Below are 20,812 nucleotides of genomic sequence, written 5' to 3' on the forward strand. Positions count from 1 at the left end.
ACTCACAAGCAAGCACACAGGTGCATACAAGTTACACTCCCACGTACAGAAGCCTGCACACATGCACATATCCAGTCATACACCGGAACTGTTAGGCAGCAGCCACATACAGGCTCACACACTCACCTGTGCATAGGTGCATGCATACACTCTTTCTCAGAGGCACACTCACACAATCAAACACAGATGAGAAATGTAAGGCAAGAGCCACACAAAGTCAGAAATGAACGTAGAGTGGTTGTGCGCACACATACAAACTAACCTTGATCTGTTACACCCATCGAGACATAAATACATACAGATTTACAGATACACAAAGACTCAAACAGTGACCAGCCTGTAAGGCAACAGTCACATGTCACAATACTCACAGATTCACAACTGGACTTGGGAGGCTCAGGTGCACAAAGTCCCACACCCTCTCAGGCTCTTGTCCTGGGTCTGCTATTGAACACGGGTTGTGCACTCAGCACGCGAGTCCTGCCACCCAGGAGTCAAGTGAGAGTCAAGTGACAGTCAAGTAGAAATCCGGTAATTAACTTCGGTTCTGGAGTTACTCAACCTAGCTCCACCTCCTTCTGACTGTGTGACCTGGACCAAGTTACTCTATCTCTCTGCGCCCCAGATTCCTCATCTAGAAAACGAGGGTAATAGTTACCAAACCTTACTGGGCTATTGTGAGCATTCTGCCAGAATAAATATGTCAAACCCTTGGAAACGTGCCTGGCATGCCATCAGTGCTCAGTAAATATTAATTGTTATTGGCGTCATCACTGTGTTAATGTTAGAGTGCTGTGTCAAAGCTGGGCCACCATCCAGACCCTCCTTCTCGAGTTCCTGGGGCCTGACAGCGGGGCTGGAGCTCTCCCTCCGCGGGGGTCCCAGGTGCCAACCCACCACTCCCAGCATCCCCAGGGCCAGAGGCGTGAGCCTTTCCTGCAAAGATGGATGGCACACCTGACACCACCGGGAGACACACACACAGCGGCCCAGCACGAGGATGGATACAAACGCACACGCACACGCACATGCGCACACACACACAAACGCAGTTAGATTTTGAGATACTTCTGCAGCAAGGGGTGGAGTCTGGAGAGAGCGGCGCCACACGGTTGCTGGCCCCGGAACCACACTTCCCAGAAGGCTGTGCCACACGCTTGTCCGGGTCGGGTCTTTGCCGGGGCTCCAGACGCCCTCTGGGAAACGGAGTCCGCCGCCAGAGCGGCGCAAAGCTTCCCGGGAGATGTGGTTCGCGTCCGCTCCGCGCAGGCGCACTCTCGCGTGGCGGCCGCAGAGGTGCTCCTTTGTGGCGGTCGGTGTCGTTTTGTGGGAGGCTGGTCTGCTCGCTCGCGCAGCCGTCCGACGGTCGGTCGGTGTGTCGGTTCGCCCGGGGCCTGTCTGCGGGCCTTCTCCGCGCCCTCCCGCTCCGGGCAGCTGAGCCCGGCCCGCCCCGGCCCCGCGCGCGTCCCCTGGCGGAGTGTGGGGCGGCTGCGTGGGGCGCGGGGGATGCGGCGCGAGCGCAGCCTGGGGCCGGGGACGCCTGCCGAGCCTGCCTGACCCCGACCGCAGGGGGCGCAGGGGGCTCCCCTGCAGGCTGCTGTCCCTGAGCCCCAGGAGCAGCACCCGCTCCTCTGGGCCTGGCCTGGGGCCCGGGAGGCTGCAGAGGTGCCCACGCCTCCAGGGAACGCTGCCGAGGGGCGCCATGGAGACCCCTGCCTCGAAACCCCGGGAGACAGGTACAGTTGGCTCTTTTAGTCAGTGGGGCTGTGGATTTGCACTTGAGACTGACACTCAGAGAGGTGAGGCTCGTTTCTCCGAAGCACCCAGCAGAATCGGGCCTCCTGCCTCTTCCCCGTGCACAGATCCCCGTGTTCCCACTGTCTCAGGCATGCTGAAAAGAGGAAGGGAATGGCAGTGTTCTTCCTCCTTAATTGGAGTGTCTGAGACATGGAGTGGCAGAATTAAGCCCTGATGCTGTTTCAGAATGTGCCAGATAATGGAGCTCCCTCCCGAACCCACCTGCGGGCCGTTCCTGGCTCCTCACTGATTCTCCCCCGCGCCCGGGGTGGGGTGGGCTTTGGCTAGGCTGGTGGCTATGGGCAGACCAGCCCTGCGTCACTCATTTCTCCTTCCCAGCTCTGTCCTCTCAGGACCGTGCTCTTGCCCTCAAAGAGAATCCAGAGGATACACTGGGTCAGGGTCTCCTGGAAGCCAGGTCCGAGGTGAGTGGCTGTTGTTTCTTTCTTTTGGCCATGTCCTTTGTGAAGAGGTTTGGGACCTTCCTTCCCCTGCCCAGGATCTTCAGTCACCCAGACACTACCTCCCCCCCACCCCCGCCACCGGGGAGCCTTCTGTCCTGTCCTCAGGAAGCTCTGGGCGAGGGGACAGCCCTGGTTGAAAAGTCCGGGTGGCGCCCCATGTGTGCTGTCAGGATGAATGTCCCTTCCAGCCTGATTCAGTCCAACAGGGTGGGTCAGCTTCCCGGGACCTGAATGCCCAGCGTCGTACCAGGAGCTCCGAAGACCGGTTTTAGAGAAACCCTCCAAGTAGGTGACAGCTTCCAGAAGATCACTTGCTCGTCTGTACATGCAGACCCAGGGGATGTTTGTGGCAGTTGGTCCTTCTGCTGGGATGGAATCAGGTAGTGGTATGGAGCAGCTGAAGGAGGGGCTGCATGGCAGCGTTGGGGTCAGAGTGATGGTAGAGGGTGCGTCCTTGTGTGCTTTTCCTCTGCACCAGGCTCCTAACATGGGTCTTCATGGAAAAACCTGGTTGTTTAGGAGATCTGAGGGCTCAGCAAGGAATCGGTCCTGGGGCCACTTCTGCAGCTGAGCGGAGCCCGAACCCCTCCTTTTACAGACTTTGGGGTTTGCTCCTCATTTTATTCTACCGCCTAAAACACCCCCACCCATCAGAGTATTTAGAAGGGTACCGTTGATAAGGAAGGTGTGGGGTAGTGAAAAGGTCTGGGGGGTTTAGGCTCCTTTGACTTTTTTAGGATTTTGTGGTTCTCTCTAGCCTCCCACTTGAAAGAGGTCTGATTACAGAAAGGTGGGGATGCTGTAGAACACGTATCGTGAGATGTGCCTCGCTTCCATAATGTTTGAGTTGCTCTATAGTTCTATAAAACACTCAGGAGACGTGACAGTGAAATGCAATCCATGATCCGTGATAAGTCATAGATCCAAAAAATTCCATCAAAGGAAATTTGGGACAATTGAGGAAATTTGAAAGTAGACTATATCTTAGATAATGTTGTATCAATGTTGAATTTCTTGGGTGTGATAATGGCACTGTGATTGTGTAAGAGAATATCCTTAGGAGCTACAAGCTGAAGAACATAGGGTGAGATACCATGATGTCTGCAACTTATCTTCAAATGGTTCAGCAAAAGTGTGCATGTGTGCACACATGTGACTGACTGCCTCAAAGAGGTGGCACCTTTCTTGTGCACAGGTGTTATTCTTAAGACATCAGTTTCTTAGATCCTTGAGTAACTAGTCCCACTCTCCTGAGCACTTTTCACTCCCAGCAGTCTCACTCACACTCATGGTCAATGATTCCGCTCTCCTGGGACATCCCCCAGGTCTCTTCTGACTTCTCTCCTAGTTTCATTACCACATCTGCATTTGATTCTCCCACACACCCCTGGGCTTTTTGTTTCCCATCTGGCAGAATGAAGACACACCAGATGTGGGCTTCTCCCAGTGGGTTGGGAACACCCCCCCCAAAGGGCCTCTACAAGGCTCAGATCCAACCTGTTCTGGCCTGTTAACTCCCCCACACACACTGGAGCCACGTAGCCTCCGATGGCCCCCTCTTGCCAGCACTGCATTCTGATGTCTCTGGAGCTTGATTTCTGCCCGGTTTTTCTCCTTCCCTCTGCCAGTGCTGCCATCATTGTGCTTCATCCCTGTGTGCCTCAGTTATGGGCATGTTCTCAGCACGTGTCCTCACCCCCACCTTGAAATCCAGTGGGTTTTTTGGCATCAGGTTTATTGAGGTATAATTTATATACAATATGGTTCTCCAGTTTTAAGTATAGGATTTGATGAGTTGTGGCAAGTTTACACAGTTGTGTGCCCAGCGCCACAATCATGATATCAAACATTTCCATCACCGAAAAGTTCCCTCATGTACCTTTGCAGTCACTCCTCTCCCCAGGCTCCTTGGCAACCACTATAATTTCACCTTTTTAAGAGTTTCGCATGGAATTACATAGTACGTAGTATTTTGTTTCTGACATTTCTCTTAGCATAATGCTTGAGTTCATCCATGTTATTAGGGGAATCAGTAGTTTGTTCGTTTTTCTTGCTGAGTAATATTCTTTTGCATTAGTTTACAGGGGCCGCCATAGCAAAGTGCCACAGACTAGGTGATTTAAACACAGAGATGCATTGTCTCCCAGTTCTGGAGGCTGGAAGTCCAGGATCAAGGTGTCAGCAGGGTTGGTGTCTTCTGAGGTCTCTCTCCTCGGCTTGTATATGGTGCCTTCTCCCTGTGTCCTCACATGGTCTCCCCTCTGTACATGTCTGTGTCCAAAGTTCCTCTTCTTTCATTAAGGACACCAGTCCTGTTTGATTGGGGCTCACCCTAATGACCTCATCTTACCTTAATCCCCTCTGTAAAGACCCATCTCCAAACACAGTCACATTCTGAGGTGCCAGGAGTTAGGGCTTGAACACATGAAGTTAGAGGATGTAATTCAGCCCATAACACTATTGTATGGCTATTCCACAATTTGTTCCATTCACCAGCTGGTGGACATTTAGGTTGTTTCCAGGTTTTGGCTATTACAGGTAAACCTACTATAAATGTTTGACTACAAATATAGACATGTTAATTTCTCTTGGATAAATGTAAGAGTGGAATTGCTGAGTCTGATAGTAAATATATGTTTTGTTTTATTTTCTGTTTTAAAGAGGAATTCTTTTTAATTTTATTATTTATTTATTTATTATTTGTTTACAGGGAAAGATTCACCCTGAGCTAACATCTGTTGCCAATCTTCCTCTTTTTTTTTTCCTTCCTCCCCAAAGCCCCAGTACATGGTTGTATATTCTAGTTGTAAATCCTTCTAGTTCTTCTTATGTGAGCTGCTACCATAGCATGACAACTGACAAATGGGTGGTGTGGTTCAGCAACCAGAAAACAAACCCAGGCTGCCGAACTTTAACCACTAGGCCATCAGGGCTGGTTCTAAATATATATTTAGTTAACAATTTTATTGATCTTTTCAAAGAGCCATCTTTTGGTGTCATTTTCTTCAGAAAATGAAGATTTCAGATTTTTTCTGTTGCTTTTCTATTTTCTATTTTGTTGATTTGTGACTCTTGATTATTTCCTTCCTTTCCTTTGGTTTCTTTGGTTTCTTTAGGTGTTGATTTGGCACCCTTCTTCTTTCCCCTTTTAGCATTCAATGCTATGAATTTCTCTCTAAGCACTGCCTTAGCTACATCCCATAAATTTTGTTGTGTTGTATTTTCATTTTCATTCAATTCAAAATAGTTTCTAATTTCCTTTGTGGTTTCTTCTCTCAACCATGAGTTATTTAGGAGTGTGTTGTTTAATTTCCAAATATTTGGGGGATTTTTCAGATATCTTTCTATTATGGGTTTCTAATTTAATTCTGTTGTAGTTAGAGACGGAACTTTGTATGATTTGAATTCTTTCAAATTTACTAAGACTTACTTTATTGCCCAGAGTGTGGTTTATCTTGGTAAATGTTCTGTGTGCACTTGAAAAGGATATGTATTCTGCTCTTGTTGACTAGAGTGTTCTGTAAATGTCAGTTAAGTCAAGTTGAATGATATATCCTTACAGATTTTCTGCTTACATGTTCCATTGATTATTGAGAGAGATTATTGTTGAAATCACTAAGCATAATTGTGGATTTTTCTATTTCTCTTTTCAGTTTTATCAGATGTTTCCTTTATGTATTTTGAAGCTCTGTTAGTAGGAACATCTATATTTAGGATTGTTGTGAGCTCTTCATGAATTGATACTGTAATAATGGTCATTTGTAAAGGATCTCTTTCTGACGATGTTCCTCGCTCTGAAATCTTTGTCTGATGTTAATATAGTCATGTCACCCTTCTTTTGATTAGTGTCTGCAGTGTATATAGTTTCCTATTCTTTCACTTTTGATCTATCTTTGTGTTTGTTTTTAAAGTGGGTTTCTGTAGCTGGCATATAGTTGAGTCTTACTTTTTTTTATTCAGTCTGACAATCTCTGATTTTTAATTGGAGTTTGACCATTCACATTTAGTGTAATTATTGATATGGCTGGATTTACACCTGCTATTTTGCTGTTTCTTTTCTATGTATCTTGTGTCTTTTTTGCTTCTGTTTCTCTCTTAATGCCTTCATGTGAGGTAAACAAACACTGTTTTACTATACTCTTGTTTCCTCTGATTCTGTTAACTTGTTTTTCCTTTCAGTTACTTGATTGGATGCTGGAGTGAATTTCCCTTTGTTGAGTGGTGGATCTTTTGGACTTCCGTCAGCCTTTGTGGGGTTTGTTCTGGGATGCAGGGAAGCTGCGTGGTACTGGTGAGGCTTTCAGGGCTAGCTTTCAGGTTGAGCGAAGGTTGGTCCAAATGAGCCTCCAGTCTCAGGCTAATTTTGCCTCGTCGATGAAGCAGTGCCCTTCTGGGGACTTTGCTCAGCACCCTGTACAGCAGAAGGACGTACCACTCTGGCCAGTCAAAACACAAACTGTTCCCAGCACCGTGCGAGTTCTAATGATCATTCTGCTTCCTTCTTTCTGCCGTTTCTCTCCCTGGTTGGAGGTTGTTTCCTCCCGGGCACACACGCCTCAGCCCTCAATCAGTCTCGAGTGGATCCAGAGTTCTGAGTCTGTGCAGCTCCCTCTGCTCTGGCATGCTGCCCTGCAAATTTTAGCCTCCTTGGTCTCCCCAAACCCTGTCCTCTGCGTCCTGCCCCCCTCAGACCGCAGGCCCTGTCTGGGCGCCCACTCCCAGCACTGCAGTCTGGAATTGCTTCCTGCTGGGGAGGAGAGACAGCTGTGAGCCTCGCTTTGTTTGTCTCCCTTCTCTCAGGGCTCTCTGTTCTGTGCTGTCCCTTGTCCAGTGTCTGGAGATGGACGGTTATTTCATACATCTTGCCCAGTTTACTTGTTTGAGGTAAGAGGGCAGATCTGGCCCCTGTTATCCCTGTGTGGCTGGGAGCAGAGCAGGAAGCCCTATTATTATAACAGAACCCTGTTATTGTGCTGCTTCTTGACACCTCTGGACCATGCTCAGAAGCTGTGCGTGTCCCGCCCTCCTGCCTTCCATCTGTCTTGCCTGCTGTGGAATACAAACACCATGACCTTGGGGTAGACATCTTCGTACTCTGGCCACAGCGGCGCCACCCACTGCTCTGACGCCCCTCATCCACTGCGGCCTGCCACACTGCCGGAGCTCCCCAGGCATGCAGTGTCAGAACGCCCCCTAGCCCCGCTCCCCTCCAACCTCAGTTCCTTCTGCTGCCAAGTTCTGTGCCCCTGCCTGCCCTCCTGTGGTCTACCCTTCCTCTCCTGCCTGAGACAGCAGGCTTCCCTGTTAGAGCTCTGTGTGCAGCTGGACGGCTGTTCTCTTCTCAGAGAGCCAGGGACTGGGTCTCCAACCTCTTGGTGTGCCCAGCCAGCGGGGTGGGAGATGGCCACCTGGGGGCTGACAGACACTGGGCCCTTTCCTTGGTATCCAAGACTGGCATACTGTTACCCCATTTCATTCCCTCTTCAACTGGGGGAAGCCTCATCGTTCCCATTGCATGCTACAGCTGGAGAAACTGAGGCTCAAGGAAGCTGGGTGGCTGGGCCATAATGATAAAGCTAATCCCTGCTCTGCTTTGATTTTCCTTCTTCATTGAAAACAACTTTTTTTAAATTTCCAAAAACAATATTTGCTTTGTAACAAGTTACTCAGCACAGCCTTTTAATCTCCTTCTTTGCCTGCATGTACGATCTCGTTTCCTTGAGACAAACAGTGTCCTCTGTACTGGTGTTTATCTTCCACCTCTCCCTCCTTGTTCACACAAGCAAACTTGAACATAGACAGACATCAGAGCTTAAACGAGATGGAATCATGCTGTACACATTCTAGTGCTTCCCTTGTTTTGTTGAGACGAATTCCCGTACCACAGAGTCCACCCTTTTCAGGTATACAGTTCAGTGGTTTAGTGTGTTCACAAGGTGGCACAGCCATCACTATGGTTAATTTTAGACCGTTTTCATCACCCCAAAAAGAAACCCCTGCCCATTAGCAGGCCCGCCTCTTCCCCCTCCCCTCCATCCCTCAGCAACCACGCATCTGCTTTGTGTCTCTGTATTTGCTTGTTCTGGGCATTTCATACAAACGGGATCATTCAATTTGTGGCCTTCTCTGTCTGGCTTCCTTCACTTGGCATGATGTGCACCGTGTTCATGATGTGCACCGTGTTCCTTTGGATAGCTGCGTTCTTCATGGTCTGCCTGGATACCTGTGCCCTAATTTAGCCAGCTGTCCTAAGCCGTGGTGGCCAGTTTGGGTCAGTACAGTGCTGCAAGACCCAACCATGCATTTGCGTCCTTCTGTGCAGGAACTCCTGTGGTTTTGGTGTAAATATCCAAAAGGGTAGAGCCGTTCCTACTCCTGCCACAAGCGCTTCCTCATGGCCGGGCATCAGGTTTTAATTTGTGCTACCCTGATAGGTGAAAAGTATTTATCTTATTTTTGTTTTCCTATGGCTTTTTAAAATTTTTGGTGAACAAGACTGGCCCTGAGCCAGTAACATCTGTTGCCAATCTTCCTCTTCTTTGTTTTTTCTCCTCAAAGCCCCAGTACACAGTTGTATATTGTAGTTGCAGGTCATTCTAGTTCTTCTATGTGGGACGCCACCATAGCATGGCCTGACGAGCGGTGCCATGTCCGCGCCCAGGATCCGAACCAGTGAAACCCCAGGCCTCTGAAGCCGAGCATGCGAACATAACCACTACGCCACCAGGCTGGCCTCTTGTTTTTGTTTTGATTTGCATTTTCCTGACAAAAATTATTCATCTTTTTACAAGTCCATTGGAAATTTGTGTTTCCTCCTCCTTGAATGGCTTTTTCTTGTTTTTAAAATTTTGAAACATTTGAAACAGTAATAACAACCTTCTATGTACCTACTTTGAAAAATTAACAGATGTCCAAATTTTGTCATATTTGCTTTAGACCATTTTAGAAAAACAAAACATTGAGGGTAAAGGCAAAGTGTTTTTTGCGTCCTCCCCTGCCTCCTCCTCTCCTGCCCTCCGCCGTCTGTGAGAGGACCAGAGATGGCGGCACGGCAAACACTGCTGGCACTTCTCACATGGCTGTGACTCACTGAGTCCTCACTGCCATCAGTGGCATTCTTACTGTCAGCATCTCATGTTATAGACTAGGGAACTGAGCCACCCCCACACACACAGCAGTAAGCAGGAGTGGGGAGTCCACCAGTCACAGGGCTCAGAGCTTGTGCCCATTCGCTGGATGGTGGAACTCGATGCGCATCTGAGTATTCATAAACGCCACACGGTACTATGTGTGTTTCTGGATGGTTCTGTAAAGGGTGCCACACTGGGCTTGGGTCCCTCAACCTGCCTTTGTCCCCACTGCTGTGCTCTTGAGAGCTCCCCATGGGGACAGGTTAGCTAGGCCTGTTCCTTTCACTGCTGCGCAGTTTGTTTCCAGTGTTTTCTCAGTCACTCTGGGCTGGGTGGGAATCTCAAAGTGAACAAGGCTCAGGAAAGAGGCTCTCTACTAGAGACGGTAGAATTGCTTGCCAAAGCAGATGTCCCCCGCCACCTGTGCAGCAGCGGAAGGCCATCCGGTTTCCCCATGGACCGGCCCATGCTTGGTGTTTTCAGACTGTAAATGTTTTGCCTCCTGCAATGTGTGAAATGGTCTCTTGCTGCTGTATTTTTCATTTCTGGATGTCTAGTGAGATTGCGCATCTCCCTGTGTGCTCATCAGCTGTTTGCAAGTCTTGTATGAATTATCTGGTTATATCCTATGCCCATTTTTCTCTTTCTTAGTGATTTTTCAATGTTCATGAAGAAAATGTAAACTTCCATGGAGCAAATATCAATCTTGTCCTCATGCTTTCTGGGTTTCCTGTCATGCTGGTGGCCTCTGCCGCCCAGGGATTTACAGAATTGTCTCCCATGAGTCTTTGCGTTTAGGTTCTTGTTCCACCTGGAGCTGGTTTTGTGTGTGGTATGAAGGGTCGTTTCGTCTCTCTTACTGTTTCGTGTTGACGTTTGTCTCAGTCAGCTCAGGGCCACCATAACAAATTACCACAGACTCGGGGGCTTAAATGACAGAAAATTATTTTCTCACAGCTCTGGAAGGTGGAAGGCCAAGATCAGGTGCCAGCGGGATCCATCCCTGGTGAGGGCTCTCCTGCCAGCCTGCAGATGGCCGCTTTCCCCGTCCTCACATGGCCTTTCCCGCGGGGGTGCAGTGGGGAGAGAGCGCCACCGTCCTCATCTCGGAAGAACGCCAGTTCTGTCGGATTAGGGTCCACCCTTAGGACCTCGTGTAACTTCAGCTACCTCCTCCAGACCCCATTGCCAAGTGCAGTCACACTGGGGGTCAGGGCTTCAACATCTGAATTGCTGGGGCCACGGTTCAGTCTGCAGCAATGTTGAGAACAGTCTAAAAGTATCAGCCACTTTTAAAACGAAAGGTCAAAGCTCCAGTGAGCCCAGAGGGCGTCCCCGCTTTTCCCTACTCCCTGGCAGGCTCCTGGTAGGAGGAGGCTTCATCTCCAGGCGTGACGGTCTGCACCCCCTGCCTGACTCTGGGCGCTGATGTGGATCCAGGGCTTCCGGAGAACCAGCTGGTCCCTGGGAGCTTGGCCCCACACCAGTCACTCCCCAGTGAACCCTTATGAGGTGGGAACCAGGCCTCCCTCTGTCGGCGGCTGCTTCATTCTTGTGTCGAAGTTAGCGCTCTCTAGAGTTCGGGCCAGGCTCCCCTGGCATCCTGGAAGAGAGAGCAGTTAGTCAGCAGCTGCTTAGAAAACAGCCTGCTCACCCTTGCCGCCTGAGGTCGGAGCCCTGACGAGTCCTGAGAGCTTATTTGCTGGCAAGTAGTGATCCAGAGTGGGGCTGGAGCGTGACAAGCATGGGGACCTCAGGGCGGCAGCCTGGAGGCACCAGAGCAGGTGGGGAGCCCTGGCCAGCCGGCAGAAGAGCCTGAGGTTCAAGAACAGGTGGAGTCATTTGGGGCTTTCATGCTACTTGGAACTGGGGTGACTGAGGGTGCAGGAGCTTACCCCACAATCAGTGACTGGCGTTGGGGGAGGGAGGGGACAGGACACGGGTGGGATGGGCTGGGACGCGGGCCCAGGGAAGGCAAGGGAGCAGGGGGTCCAACGGGAAGGAGTAGGGGACAGGCAGGCAGGACTGGAGCAGCTCCCTTGGTCAGAGGACATGTTGATAAGTGCAGGGTCTCCTTCCTTAGGGGTAATAATGGCTTCCTGCCTGGGCTTGAGTCCTTTCGCAGTGGTGAAATTTGATAGGGTTTCTCAGTTCTTTGTATTATTCTTTCAAGTTCTATAAGTTTGACATTCTTGACCCCAGGAAACATGGCATCTTACCCAGAACCTATTACAGCAGCCTGCATGCCTGCCACACCACCCACACATGGGCTGCCCACTTAGCTGGACCCTCCTGGTCCAGAAGGCTGGGGTCCGCATGGCGCTTCCCCGCCCAGTTGTGGTATGTACGTTGGGGCTGTATGACAGATGGCATCTACAGCACAGCCTTCCACGCTCTGGAGGTCACCGAGGTTAACCCTTTACTCCTAAGGTCTCAGTCAATGCGTGGCTCCCTTGGAACCATGAACAGTCTGAATCACTCTTGTCCTGGGTGAATGAGAACGCACATGTCATTCCAGGTCACTTTCAAGGATGTGGCCGTGGACTTCACCCAGGAGGAGTGGGGCCAGCTGGATTCCCCTCAGAGGGCCCTCTACCGAGATGTGATGCTGGAGAACTACCAGAACCTTCTTTCCCTGGGTAAGTCAGCTCCCCAAGGCTCAGAGTCTGCAGTCTGGGCACTCTGCCATGCTGCGGGTATTGCTGAGCCTCCCTTCACCAACCACCCTGGGGCCGGGCTCTGCAGGATGCTGGGGTTGTGATCTCTACCCCCACGCTCTCGTGGCGGGGCTCAGCCATGCCACCTGCATCCTTGTCTGGAGGTGTGGCTGGCTCCAAGGTGGGGCCCGGAGGGGGTCCTGGAAGCCCATCTTACCCCGGAGCTTTCCAAAGGAGCTAGAAGGGGACGTCGGTCCCTGTGGGGTCCTCAGAGTACATGTCCCAGTTTGAGTTCTGAGTCTGAGATCCCGTCCCTGGGGACGGCACACACCTCTCAGTGCTGGCCAGTGCTGTTCCTGGGGCTGTTTGTGCTGTCGGCCGGTTCTGGAAAGCCACAGGACACAGAGCTGCACCACTTCCTCCCCATGAGCAGGGCCTCCGGTCTGCAAGCCAGACGTTATCTCCCACCTGGAACGAGGCGAGGAGCCGTGGCAGGTACCCGGAGAAGTCCCTGGAGCAGCTCGTCCAGGTGAGCAGGGGACACGGGAAGGATGTAGAGCCCCCACTTCCCAGGCCCCCTTCCCATGGCCCTTTGCGGCCCTCCCATCGTGGCTCTGCTTTCTTTCTACAGTCCACTGCCCTGGCTCCATGTGCACCTGCTCAGTGCCCTTTCTAGTACCTTCCCTTGTCTCCTGCCTTCAACACACACATTGAGCACCACCTGTGTGCCAGGAACTGCTGGGAATACAGCAGTGAACGAAGGCAAAGCTGTCTGCCTTGTGTTGGTGGGAGGCAGAAGTGACACCTGTGTGCGTGGAAACACTCAGCAAAGGGCCATTGTTCACTGGAGCCCAGAGAAATGAGGCAGAGCAGGGGTGGGGAGTGTTTGTGGACCTGGAGTCAGGGCTTCACTCACTGAGAAGGCAGTGTCAGCCTGGGGACTGGCAGAGACAGGGAGACGGTTCGCTGTCCTCCCCAGTTCACGGAGGTGGCTCTGGGAGCTGCCTGGGAACGCCTCTGAGGAAGATGTTCCCAGAACAGAGCTGGCAGGAGGATTCTTCAGCTTTTGAAGAGACGTGTGCATCTCAGGGACAGAGAGTGCCATGACCGTCTCGAGTGCTCTGAAGGAAATGCTGAGGAGAGAGGTGGGGAGAGCTTTCCCTTCTGGCACCACGGGAGATGGAAACTTTATTGTTTTTGGACTTGAATTTACCCTGTGTTCACACCCAGTGCCTCCCAGATCCTGACACACTGTCACTCAGTAGACATCTCTGTGGGACATTTGTATCTGCCTGCCAGGCCTGTGCACTCTGCTCCTTTCCCAGCCACCTGGCTCTTTTCGAAATTCCCTTGGCTTCTCCGGTGGCTCTTGTCCCTGTTTCTTGTCCCTGCTCTTCCTTCCTCCTTGCTGGCCTGTCTCATCCTGGGTGTGCACCTCTTGGCTCTCTGCCTTCGAGCTCTCCGACTCTGTTGGGCACTGCTGTCTCTCCTGTGCTTATCTGCATCCCCGGGTCAGATTGCAAATCTGAGTTCCAGTGTCTGCTCACAGGAAATCGCATTTTCCATTTCTTACAGAACAGGAGCCTGGGTCTGAGACGGAGGAGTCTTCTCCACAGCAGGGCATTTACAGAGAAGAGCCATCTCAGGAGCTGATCAGGGAGCAGCTGGCGGGGTCCAGTCTCCACAGCCCCAGTCTGGGTGACGGGCGGGCCTTGGAGGGCCTGGCGGCTGCTGTGTCAAGACACAAAGCTGTGCTCTGGAGGCGAGCACCCACCAGCCTTGGGGACATTTCCACAGAGGGGCGCTGGCAGGGACATGAGACGTCTGAGAAGGATTCTCCCCTCAGGTGCACACTCTTTGCCCTGCAGAGCATTCCTACGGAAGCAGACTCTCCTGACAGGCATGTCGAGAATTTCCAGTCCAGTGAGGCTATAACCCAGCACCAGAGAATGTGCACAGGGAGAAACTCTTGCAAGTCCAGTGAGCAGAGAAGACAACCATCTGCAAACAGGCAGCAGGGTGCTGGCACCAGGGAGGGTCTTTTTGTATGCAGCGAATGTGGGAAAGCCTTCCACCAGAGCTCCTCCCTCACCCTCCACCGGCGCTGGCATGCACGGGAGAAAGCCTACAAGTGTAACGAGTGTGGCAAGGCCTTCACGTGGAGCACCAACCTCATCGAGCACCAGAGGATCCACACGGGGGAGAAACCCTTCTTCTGTGGCGAGTGTGGGAAAGCCTTCAGCTGTCACTCATCACTGAACGTGCATCATAGGATTCACACGGGCGAGAGGCCCTACAAGTGCAGTGCCTGTGAGAAGGCCTTCAGCTGCAGCTCGCTGCTTAACATGCACCTCAGGGTCCACACTGGGGAGAAGCCCTATAAGTGTGGCGAATGTGGGAAGGCCTTCAACCAGAGGACGCACCTGACGCGGCACCACAGGATCCACACGGGAGAGAAGCCTTACAAGTGTGACGACTGCGGGAAGGCCTTCACTTGCCACTCGTCCCTGACCGTGCACGAGAAAATCCACAATGGAGACAAGCCTTTTAAATGCAGTGACTGTGGGAAGGCCTTCAACAACCGCTCCCGCCTCACCCTGCACCAGAGGACCCACACTGGGGAGAAGCCCTTCAAGTGCACTGACTGCGGGAAGGGCTTCAGCTGCCACTCCTACCTCGTCGTGCACCAGCGGATCCACAGCGGGGAGAAGCCCTTCAAGTGCAACGAATGTGGGAAGGCCTTCAGCTCCCACTCCTACCTCATCGTGCACCAGCGGATCCACACCGGGGAGAAGCCCTTCGACTGCAGCAGATGCTGGAAGGCCTTCAGCTGCCACTCCTCCCTCATCGTGCACCAGCGGATCCACACCGGGGAGAAGCCCTACAAGTGCAGCGAGTGCGGCAAAGCCTTCAGCCAGAACCACTGTCTCATTAAGCATCAGAAAGTCCATTCCGGGGAGAAGCCGTTGAAGTGTAACGAGTGTGGCGAAGTGTTCACCTGGAGTGCCCACCTCACCGAGCACCAGCGAGCGCACAGCGAGGAGAAGCCCTTCACCCTCCAGCTCAACAAGCACCTGCTGAGCACCTACTTCGTGCCTGGTGGCCTGCTGGGCGCAGGTGGCACGAGTGTGAGTGGTGGGGACCCCATAGATGCACTGGGCGCAGAGGGCACAGGCGTGAGTGGCAGGGACCCCATAGATGCACTGGATGTGGCAAAGCTCCTGTGTGTGGTTCAGCCCTCGGTCAGCAGGAATTTCCCCCTGGGCAGCAAACCTGGAAATTGACCTGGTACGCTTGTCATCATCATGGTAGCCAGCCTTGTCCCCACCCAGGGTGAGCAGGGAAAGCACAGGGGCTCACATGTGCGGGCCACCCGTCCCTCTAGATGCTTGCGACTTGCCTTCCAGCCCGCGTGCAGATCTCCCTCCTGCTGGGACACCTCTTCTGGAGGTCGTCACCCCCCAGGAAGGGCGACACTGGAAGCCAGGAGAGTTGAGGGCCGTTTGAGGATGTCCTGTCGTCCTATTTTCCTTGATGGGGTCGGAAGTCACTGACAAGGCGATAGATCTTTCCTGCGGATACAAAGAAGCTATGTCAATTGTTGTGGCCTCAGATAGGCTCCTGGCGTGATTTCAATCAGGAATTCCTCTGTAAACTGTAATGTTTAGAATAATAATAATAAAAAATACCCCAGAAGAATTATGAACAGTATTACTTCCAAGGGAACGTTACTCTGTTCCAGGAGGGGAGAATAATCTTAGATGATGGGGTTTTGGGAAGATGTGTCTAGAAGCGTGCCTTGACCCCAGGCCAGTGAGGCTGCCCTGTGGGGCCTCTCCATACCCCACTGAGCTCAGCTCACAGCTCAGCTCCACGGGAGGAGCTGCTCCACGCAGACCCAGCCCCTGCTCTCTGCAGAGATGGAAAGCCCTGTTCAGCTGGGAGTGGTGGTGTTTCCACACAGCTGGGAGCAAGTATAAGCTGCTTCCTGAGTGACAGTACTTTACATTTGTATAGATGCTATAGTTTATGAAGTGCTTTTAGTATGCTTTTTAAAATTATGGAGACAAAATACCACATTTCAGAAAATGTGGATTTAAGGAAAGAATATGCCCTTAATTCTTAATAAAACTGCATTTCGCACTTTGATACATTCCCTTCTGCTTTTTTCATATTGCATTTTTACATTACTTTAAACATAGTGTATATATCCTTTTTATCTTTTTTCCCCCACTTAGCTGCATAGCAGAACTTTTTCCCAAGTAACTGCACTGTCTTTGGAGTTATAGTTCTAGATGGAGGCATAGTATTCCATTAGATATTCTTTTGTTGGAATATGCTGAAGTTGTTTCCGTGTTTTCACTATTGTAAATCATTCTTCATAGAACGTCTTTTTGCATTATACGTCTTTAGTGTTTTCTTAGAGTAGATTTCTAGAAGTGAAAATTTTGAGAGAAAGGAAATGAGCAGCTTACGGAATCATTTGAGTATGTTTTTGGTCGGGTGATAACAAAGTAATACCATTTCATTGCAAAGAAGCCAATTGGGGGGCTTGCCCCGTGGCCAAGTGGTTAAGTTCGCCTGCCCCGCTGCAGGCAGCCCAGTGTTTTGTTGGTTTGAATCCTGGGCGCGGACATGGCACTGCTCATCAAGCCACGCTGAGGCAGCGTCCCTCATGCCACAACTAGAAGGACCCACAACAAAGAATATACAACTATGTACTGGGGGGCTTTGGGGAGAAAAAGGAAAAAAAAAATAAAATCTTTAAAAAAAAAAGAAGCCAATTGGCAGTTCTCGTCAGGTAGGAACACCCGTGCACATCCGTGTCCTGGGGAGGCGCTAGTCAGAGCCAGGTCCACACAGTCCTTGTTGAGGGCACGGTGATGACACAGTGACATTCCTGGGCACCTGCCGCTCCAGTCTTTTCCTCTGCAGTGTCCATGAGCTGGCCTGGCAGGATGTGGGCCCCAGGGCTCTTCCTCTATGACAAACAGGAAAAGTTCTGTTTTACAACTGTGTTGGTAAAAGACAAATATGATCTAGGCTTGATTCGCTGTTATCATATTCATTTTTCTTATTTGAAAAGAAATTCAAATGGAAACCTCTCTGTGGGCCCGACACACCTGCCGTCTGCCCTGTGATGCCCTGGCTAACGGTGGCACCTGGTGCTTCCCGCGCACCTCTGCCGACTGACGGGGGCGACCAGCAGAAGTGGTTTTATTGTGGGTCTTTATTCTTGCAAATTATTTGAATGTGCCCTTTGCCCTTCTTTCCTTTGGAGTCTTGATGTTTTATTTACATATAAACTTTTTTTTTTCTGATTATATGAGTAGTATGTGTATATCAAAGAAATTTGAAAAAAAATCAGAAAATTATAACAATAAGAAGGACCCTAAGTATCAGTTCATGGGTCATGACCTGGAGATGGGTTTTCTTCTGGGTTATTCTATGCACATACACATGTGCTTTTTCTCTTAAAACAAAACTGGATTCATACTCTGCATGTCATTTTTGTTGTTTTCCATGTAACATTTTATGATGAGCATTTTCCGTGTTATAAAATATTTTTCAAGAACATTGGTGACATCATCTTATCTGCTCCTTTACTGTTGCACATCAAGATTATGCCTGTAAAGGATTCTGGAGCACAAAGCTGGGGACCCGTCTGTGATTGTTTCCTGAGTACATGCTGAGACGTGCCGTGAGCGGTCGCAGGCCAGGAGTGCGGCGAAGCTGCCGGGGACCCCAGGTCACACCCGGCGCCATGCTGCTCGCTTCCCTGCCCCCATGTCCAGCGCTCGGCAGCGTCTCCTCACTTGTTCTATTTACCATTTTCATACATTGGGAATGTTATTGGTTCAGATTTTTTTACCTTTCTTTTACATACGCACACCCTCCCCCCCCCCCCCACACCGCCTTGGCGCACTCATGTTCTCTTTGTTAATGTGTTTTTAATGTACAGAGGTTTTCAAATTCTGTGTAATTAGGTCTGTTCCATTTTATGTTTCCCCTTTTCTTTATGTTTCGCCCTTGGAAAGCCCCTTCCTTAAGTCCTGTTTTGGTTCCATATTTTACATTTAACTCTGAAGTCCCTCTAGTTGGGATGTGAAATCCAGGGTCCCTGCATCATGCTTGAATTGCATTCCTCAGTGTTCTGCAGACCTGGCTTTTTGTAATTTACTTTAATATATGGTAGGACCAGAACGACATTTTTAGTAGGTTTTTTTAAAGGTTGTTTGCTTTTTCCATCTATTCTTCCAGGTAACCCAGGATTCATTTTCTTGGAACTCAACCTCTTCATGCCCCTGCATATCTCATTGGCATTTTGATTATAATTTGCTAGTTTGTGAAGAATTAATAGAGTTCTATACAATATCAAGGCCTCACATCAAAGAGTGCAGTAGACAACGGTTCATTCAGGTCTGCCTCTAACCATCAGAAACGTTTTACAGTTTTCCTCATATATGCTCTTAAATTTATTAAGTTCATTCTAATTTTGTGGGGTTGTAAATCAGGTCTTTCTGTTATAAAATATTTAGAACAACTATTGATCGTATTTATCTTTTTGTATATTTATCTTATACCTAGCAACTTTACTGAGTTATTGTGAGACAGTCTAACAGTTTCTCAGTCTATTGGGTTTTCTAGGTGAACAGTCATATCACTTGGAAATAAAAGTTTGCCTCACCTTTTCTTATGGATAGCCTTTTATTTCTTATTAAGACCCACATCGGTTCGCACTTCCAGAGCAGCACTCCGCATTGGGCCGTTAGTCATCTATGGCAGACTCTGTTTGAGGTGGGGGACCAATGTGTGTCCACCTCAAAACACTTTGCCCTCTAAGACTGTTTGTAGCCGGGGTGGCCGCACAGCCCAGCCCTGACTGAGGAGGCTCACATGGAAGTCTGCTAGAGATCTGAGGAAAGTCTGCTCTCCTGATAGGACTGCTCCTTCTTCCTCCCATGCCCCTTCCTGCCTGGAACTTGGATGCAGTGCCTGGAGGTATAGCTTTCTTGCACCCACGAGACAATTGAGGACAAAATCCACACATAGTGGAATGGCAAAATAGAAGGATCCTAGGCCTTGGATGAAAGTTTTGAGCAGCTGTTTCAGCCACCTACACTCAACTTCCTGAGTTCTTGTTATTTAAGAAAAATATATAGTTTAAGTGCGTTTGTCCTTCTCACAGTGTTTCATTCCTCACTGGCACAGTGTCTGCGTCTTTATTCTGACTTGAAGGAAGACAGAGCTACTGTTTCACTGTTGGCTGAAATGCCGACCCTTAGCCATGACTTCATCACGTTAATGAACTGTCTTTAAGGCCTAGTTTGCTAAGGCTTAAAAAAATCAAGACTGGATGCTGGGTTTTACCAAGCATCTTCTTGGCATACTTCAGAAATAATCACATGGGTTTCCTTCCTTGTTATGGAGATATGACTGGATTTATAAAGATTTTCTAATGATAACTTATCTTCATGTTATTGGCATAGATCCTATTTAGAAAGAGTGTCTTGATGTTTACTACATATGGACTCGCTTTTCTGGAGCTTTGGGTGCAACAGGCAGGACTGTCCAACAGCGAGCCCAAGGTTTCACTCTGGTTTTGCCTAGAAATGGACCACCTGTGACTGGGGTTTCCTCCTGCACCCAGCAGGAGGGGTCGCCCCAAACTCAACCTTGCAGTGGCTGGTTCCACCAATGGGATGGCTCTCCAGCTTGCTCAAAAAAATCAACGAGGTGGCGATGGGGAGCCTCCCCCGGAATATGGTGTGGTGGCTGGGACGGAATCTGGGGCAGAACCCCTAATATATGGAGTGTCTGCAAGGAGATGCGTCAGTTGATTTTGATTTCTAGATGATGGGTTAGGACTGACTTTTAATCTTCTGAATTATTAAAATGACAAGACACTACTTTTGTAATCAGTACTATAAGCAATTTCCACTTGGAACAATAGAACACAGGGTCCATAACTCTCCCTCTGGCTTTACTCCAGAAAGACACCTTTTCCTGTCCTGACCAAAGCTCCGTGTGACAAGCAGGAGAGAGAGGCCTAGAGTGCGCCCAGGGTTGCAGCCAGGCCCACCTCCACAATTCCAGGGCTTGGCTGCAAACCGCCTGCCTTGCCGGTTGGCCTCCGGGGAGGTTGTGCCAGAGGCAGCTGCAGACAGAGACTGTGAGGCTCGGGAGAACAGCCGGGCCCGCCTCTCCTGCCAGCCTCCCCCATGTGACAGAGGGCAGAGTCAGCCTTCCCGGCCGCAGCAGCACCTTTCCTAGTCCAGAGGTCAAAGTGTCTGTGTGCTAGTTAGTGTCGGGGTCAGGGCCAGGTTATGAGACACTTGAGTTAGAGTTGGGGTTCAGGTTGTATTGAGGGGTTAGGAATTAGGGCCAGAGTTAGGGTGGTTGGGGTACGAGTTAGGGTTAGAATTAGGGTGACTTTCTCATGCCATGAGCACCTGCTGGCGCAGGGAAAGGATGACGTCACGCCCCGAGTGCTGGGAATGGCACGTCTATTTCCATAAACCCAGCAGGCCCTGTGGTTACTGACTCGAGGGCCACAAATGTGCAGGTCAACCTGCACATCTCAGCAGAAGTTAAAAATTCAGAGCAGTGTCGTTTAGGCACAAAAGCCAACCAGCAATCTTTTCACATTCTAATTGTGGAAATTCTTTGAATAAAATTTTGAATTTCCAATTCAGTCAAATCAAAGATGTCTGTTTCCGCTTCCGTCTCTTCTCCTTGTGGAATGGTTCTTGGGGGTGGTTAC

At 50.1% G+C, this 20,812-nt stretch overlaps 1 protein-coding gene across 1 annotated transcript; it reads left to right on the top strand.

Annotated features, from left to right (window-relative positions):
• The first annotated feature begins 1,263 nt into the window (after positions 1-1,263).
• On the top strand, positions 1,264-18,745 carry ZNF74 (zinc finger protein 74). Its single transcript, XM_008510474.2, has 5 exons — positions 1,264-1,736; positions 2,137-2,222; positions 11,910-12,030; positions 12,482-12,577; positions 13,624-18,745. The coding sequence occupies exons 1-5, from the start codon at positions 1,703-1,705 to the stop codon at positions 15,330-15,332; spliced, it is 2,046 nt and encodes a 681-aa protein (XP_008508696.1). The 5' UTR covers positions 1,264-1,702; the 3' UTR covers positions 15,333-18,745.
• Positions 18,746-20,812: the final 2,067 nt, after the last annotated feature.

The sequence above is a fragment of the Equus przewalskii genome, chromosome 7 (assembly GCF_037783145.1).
Source record: "Equus przewalskii isolate Varuska chromosome 7, EquPr2, whole genome shotgun sequence".
Classification (NCBI taxonomy): domain Eukaryota; kingdom Metazoa; phylum Chordata; class Mammalia; order Perissodactyla; family Equidae; genus Equus; species Equus przewalskii.

Coding starts and splice junctions, on each gene's coding strand:
- ZNF74 (XM_008510474.2), top strand. CDS start 1,703: ATGGAGACCCCTGCCTCGAAACCCCGGGAGACAG. Junction 2,223..11,909: donor TCCTGGAAGCCAGGTCCGAG/GTGAGTGGCTGT, acceptor ATGTCATTCCAG/GTCACTTTCAAGGATGTGGC. Junction 12,578..13,623: donor CCCTGGAGCAGCTCGTCCAG/GTGAGCAGGGGA, acceptor CATTTCTTACAG/AACAGGAGCCTGGGTCTGAG.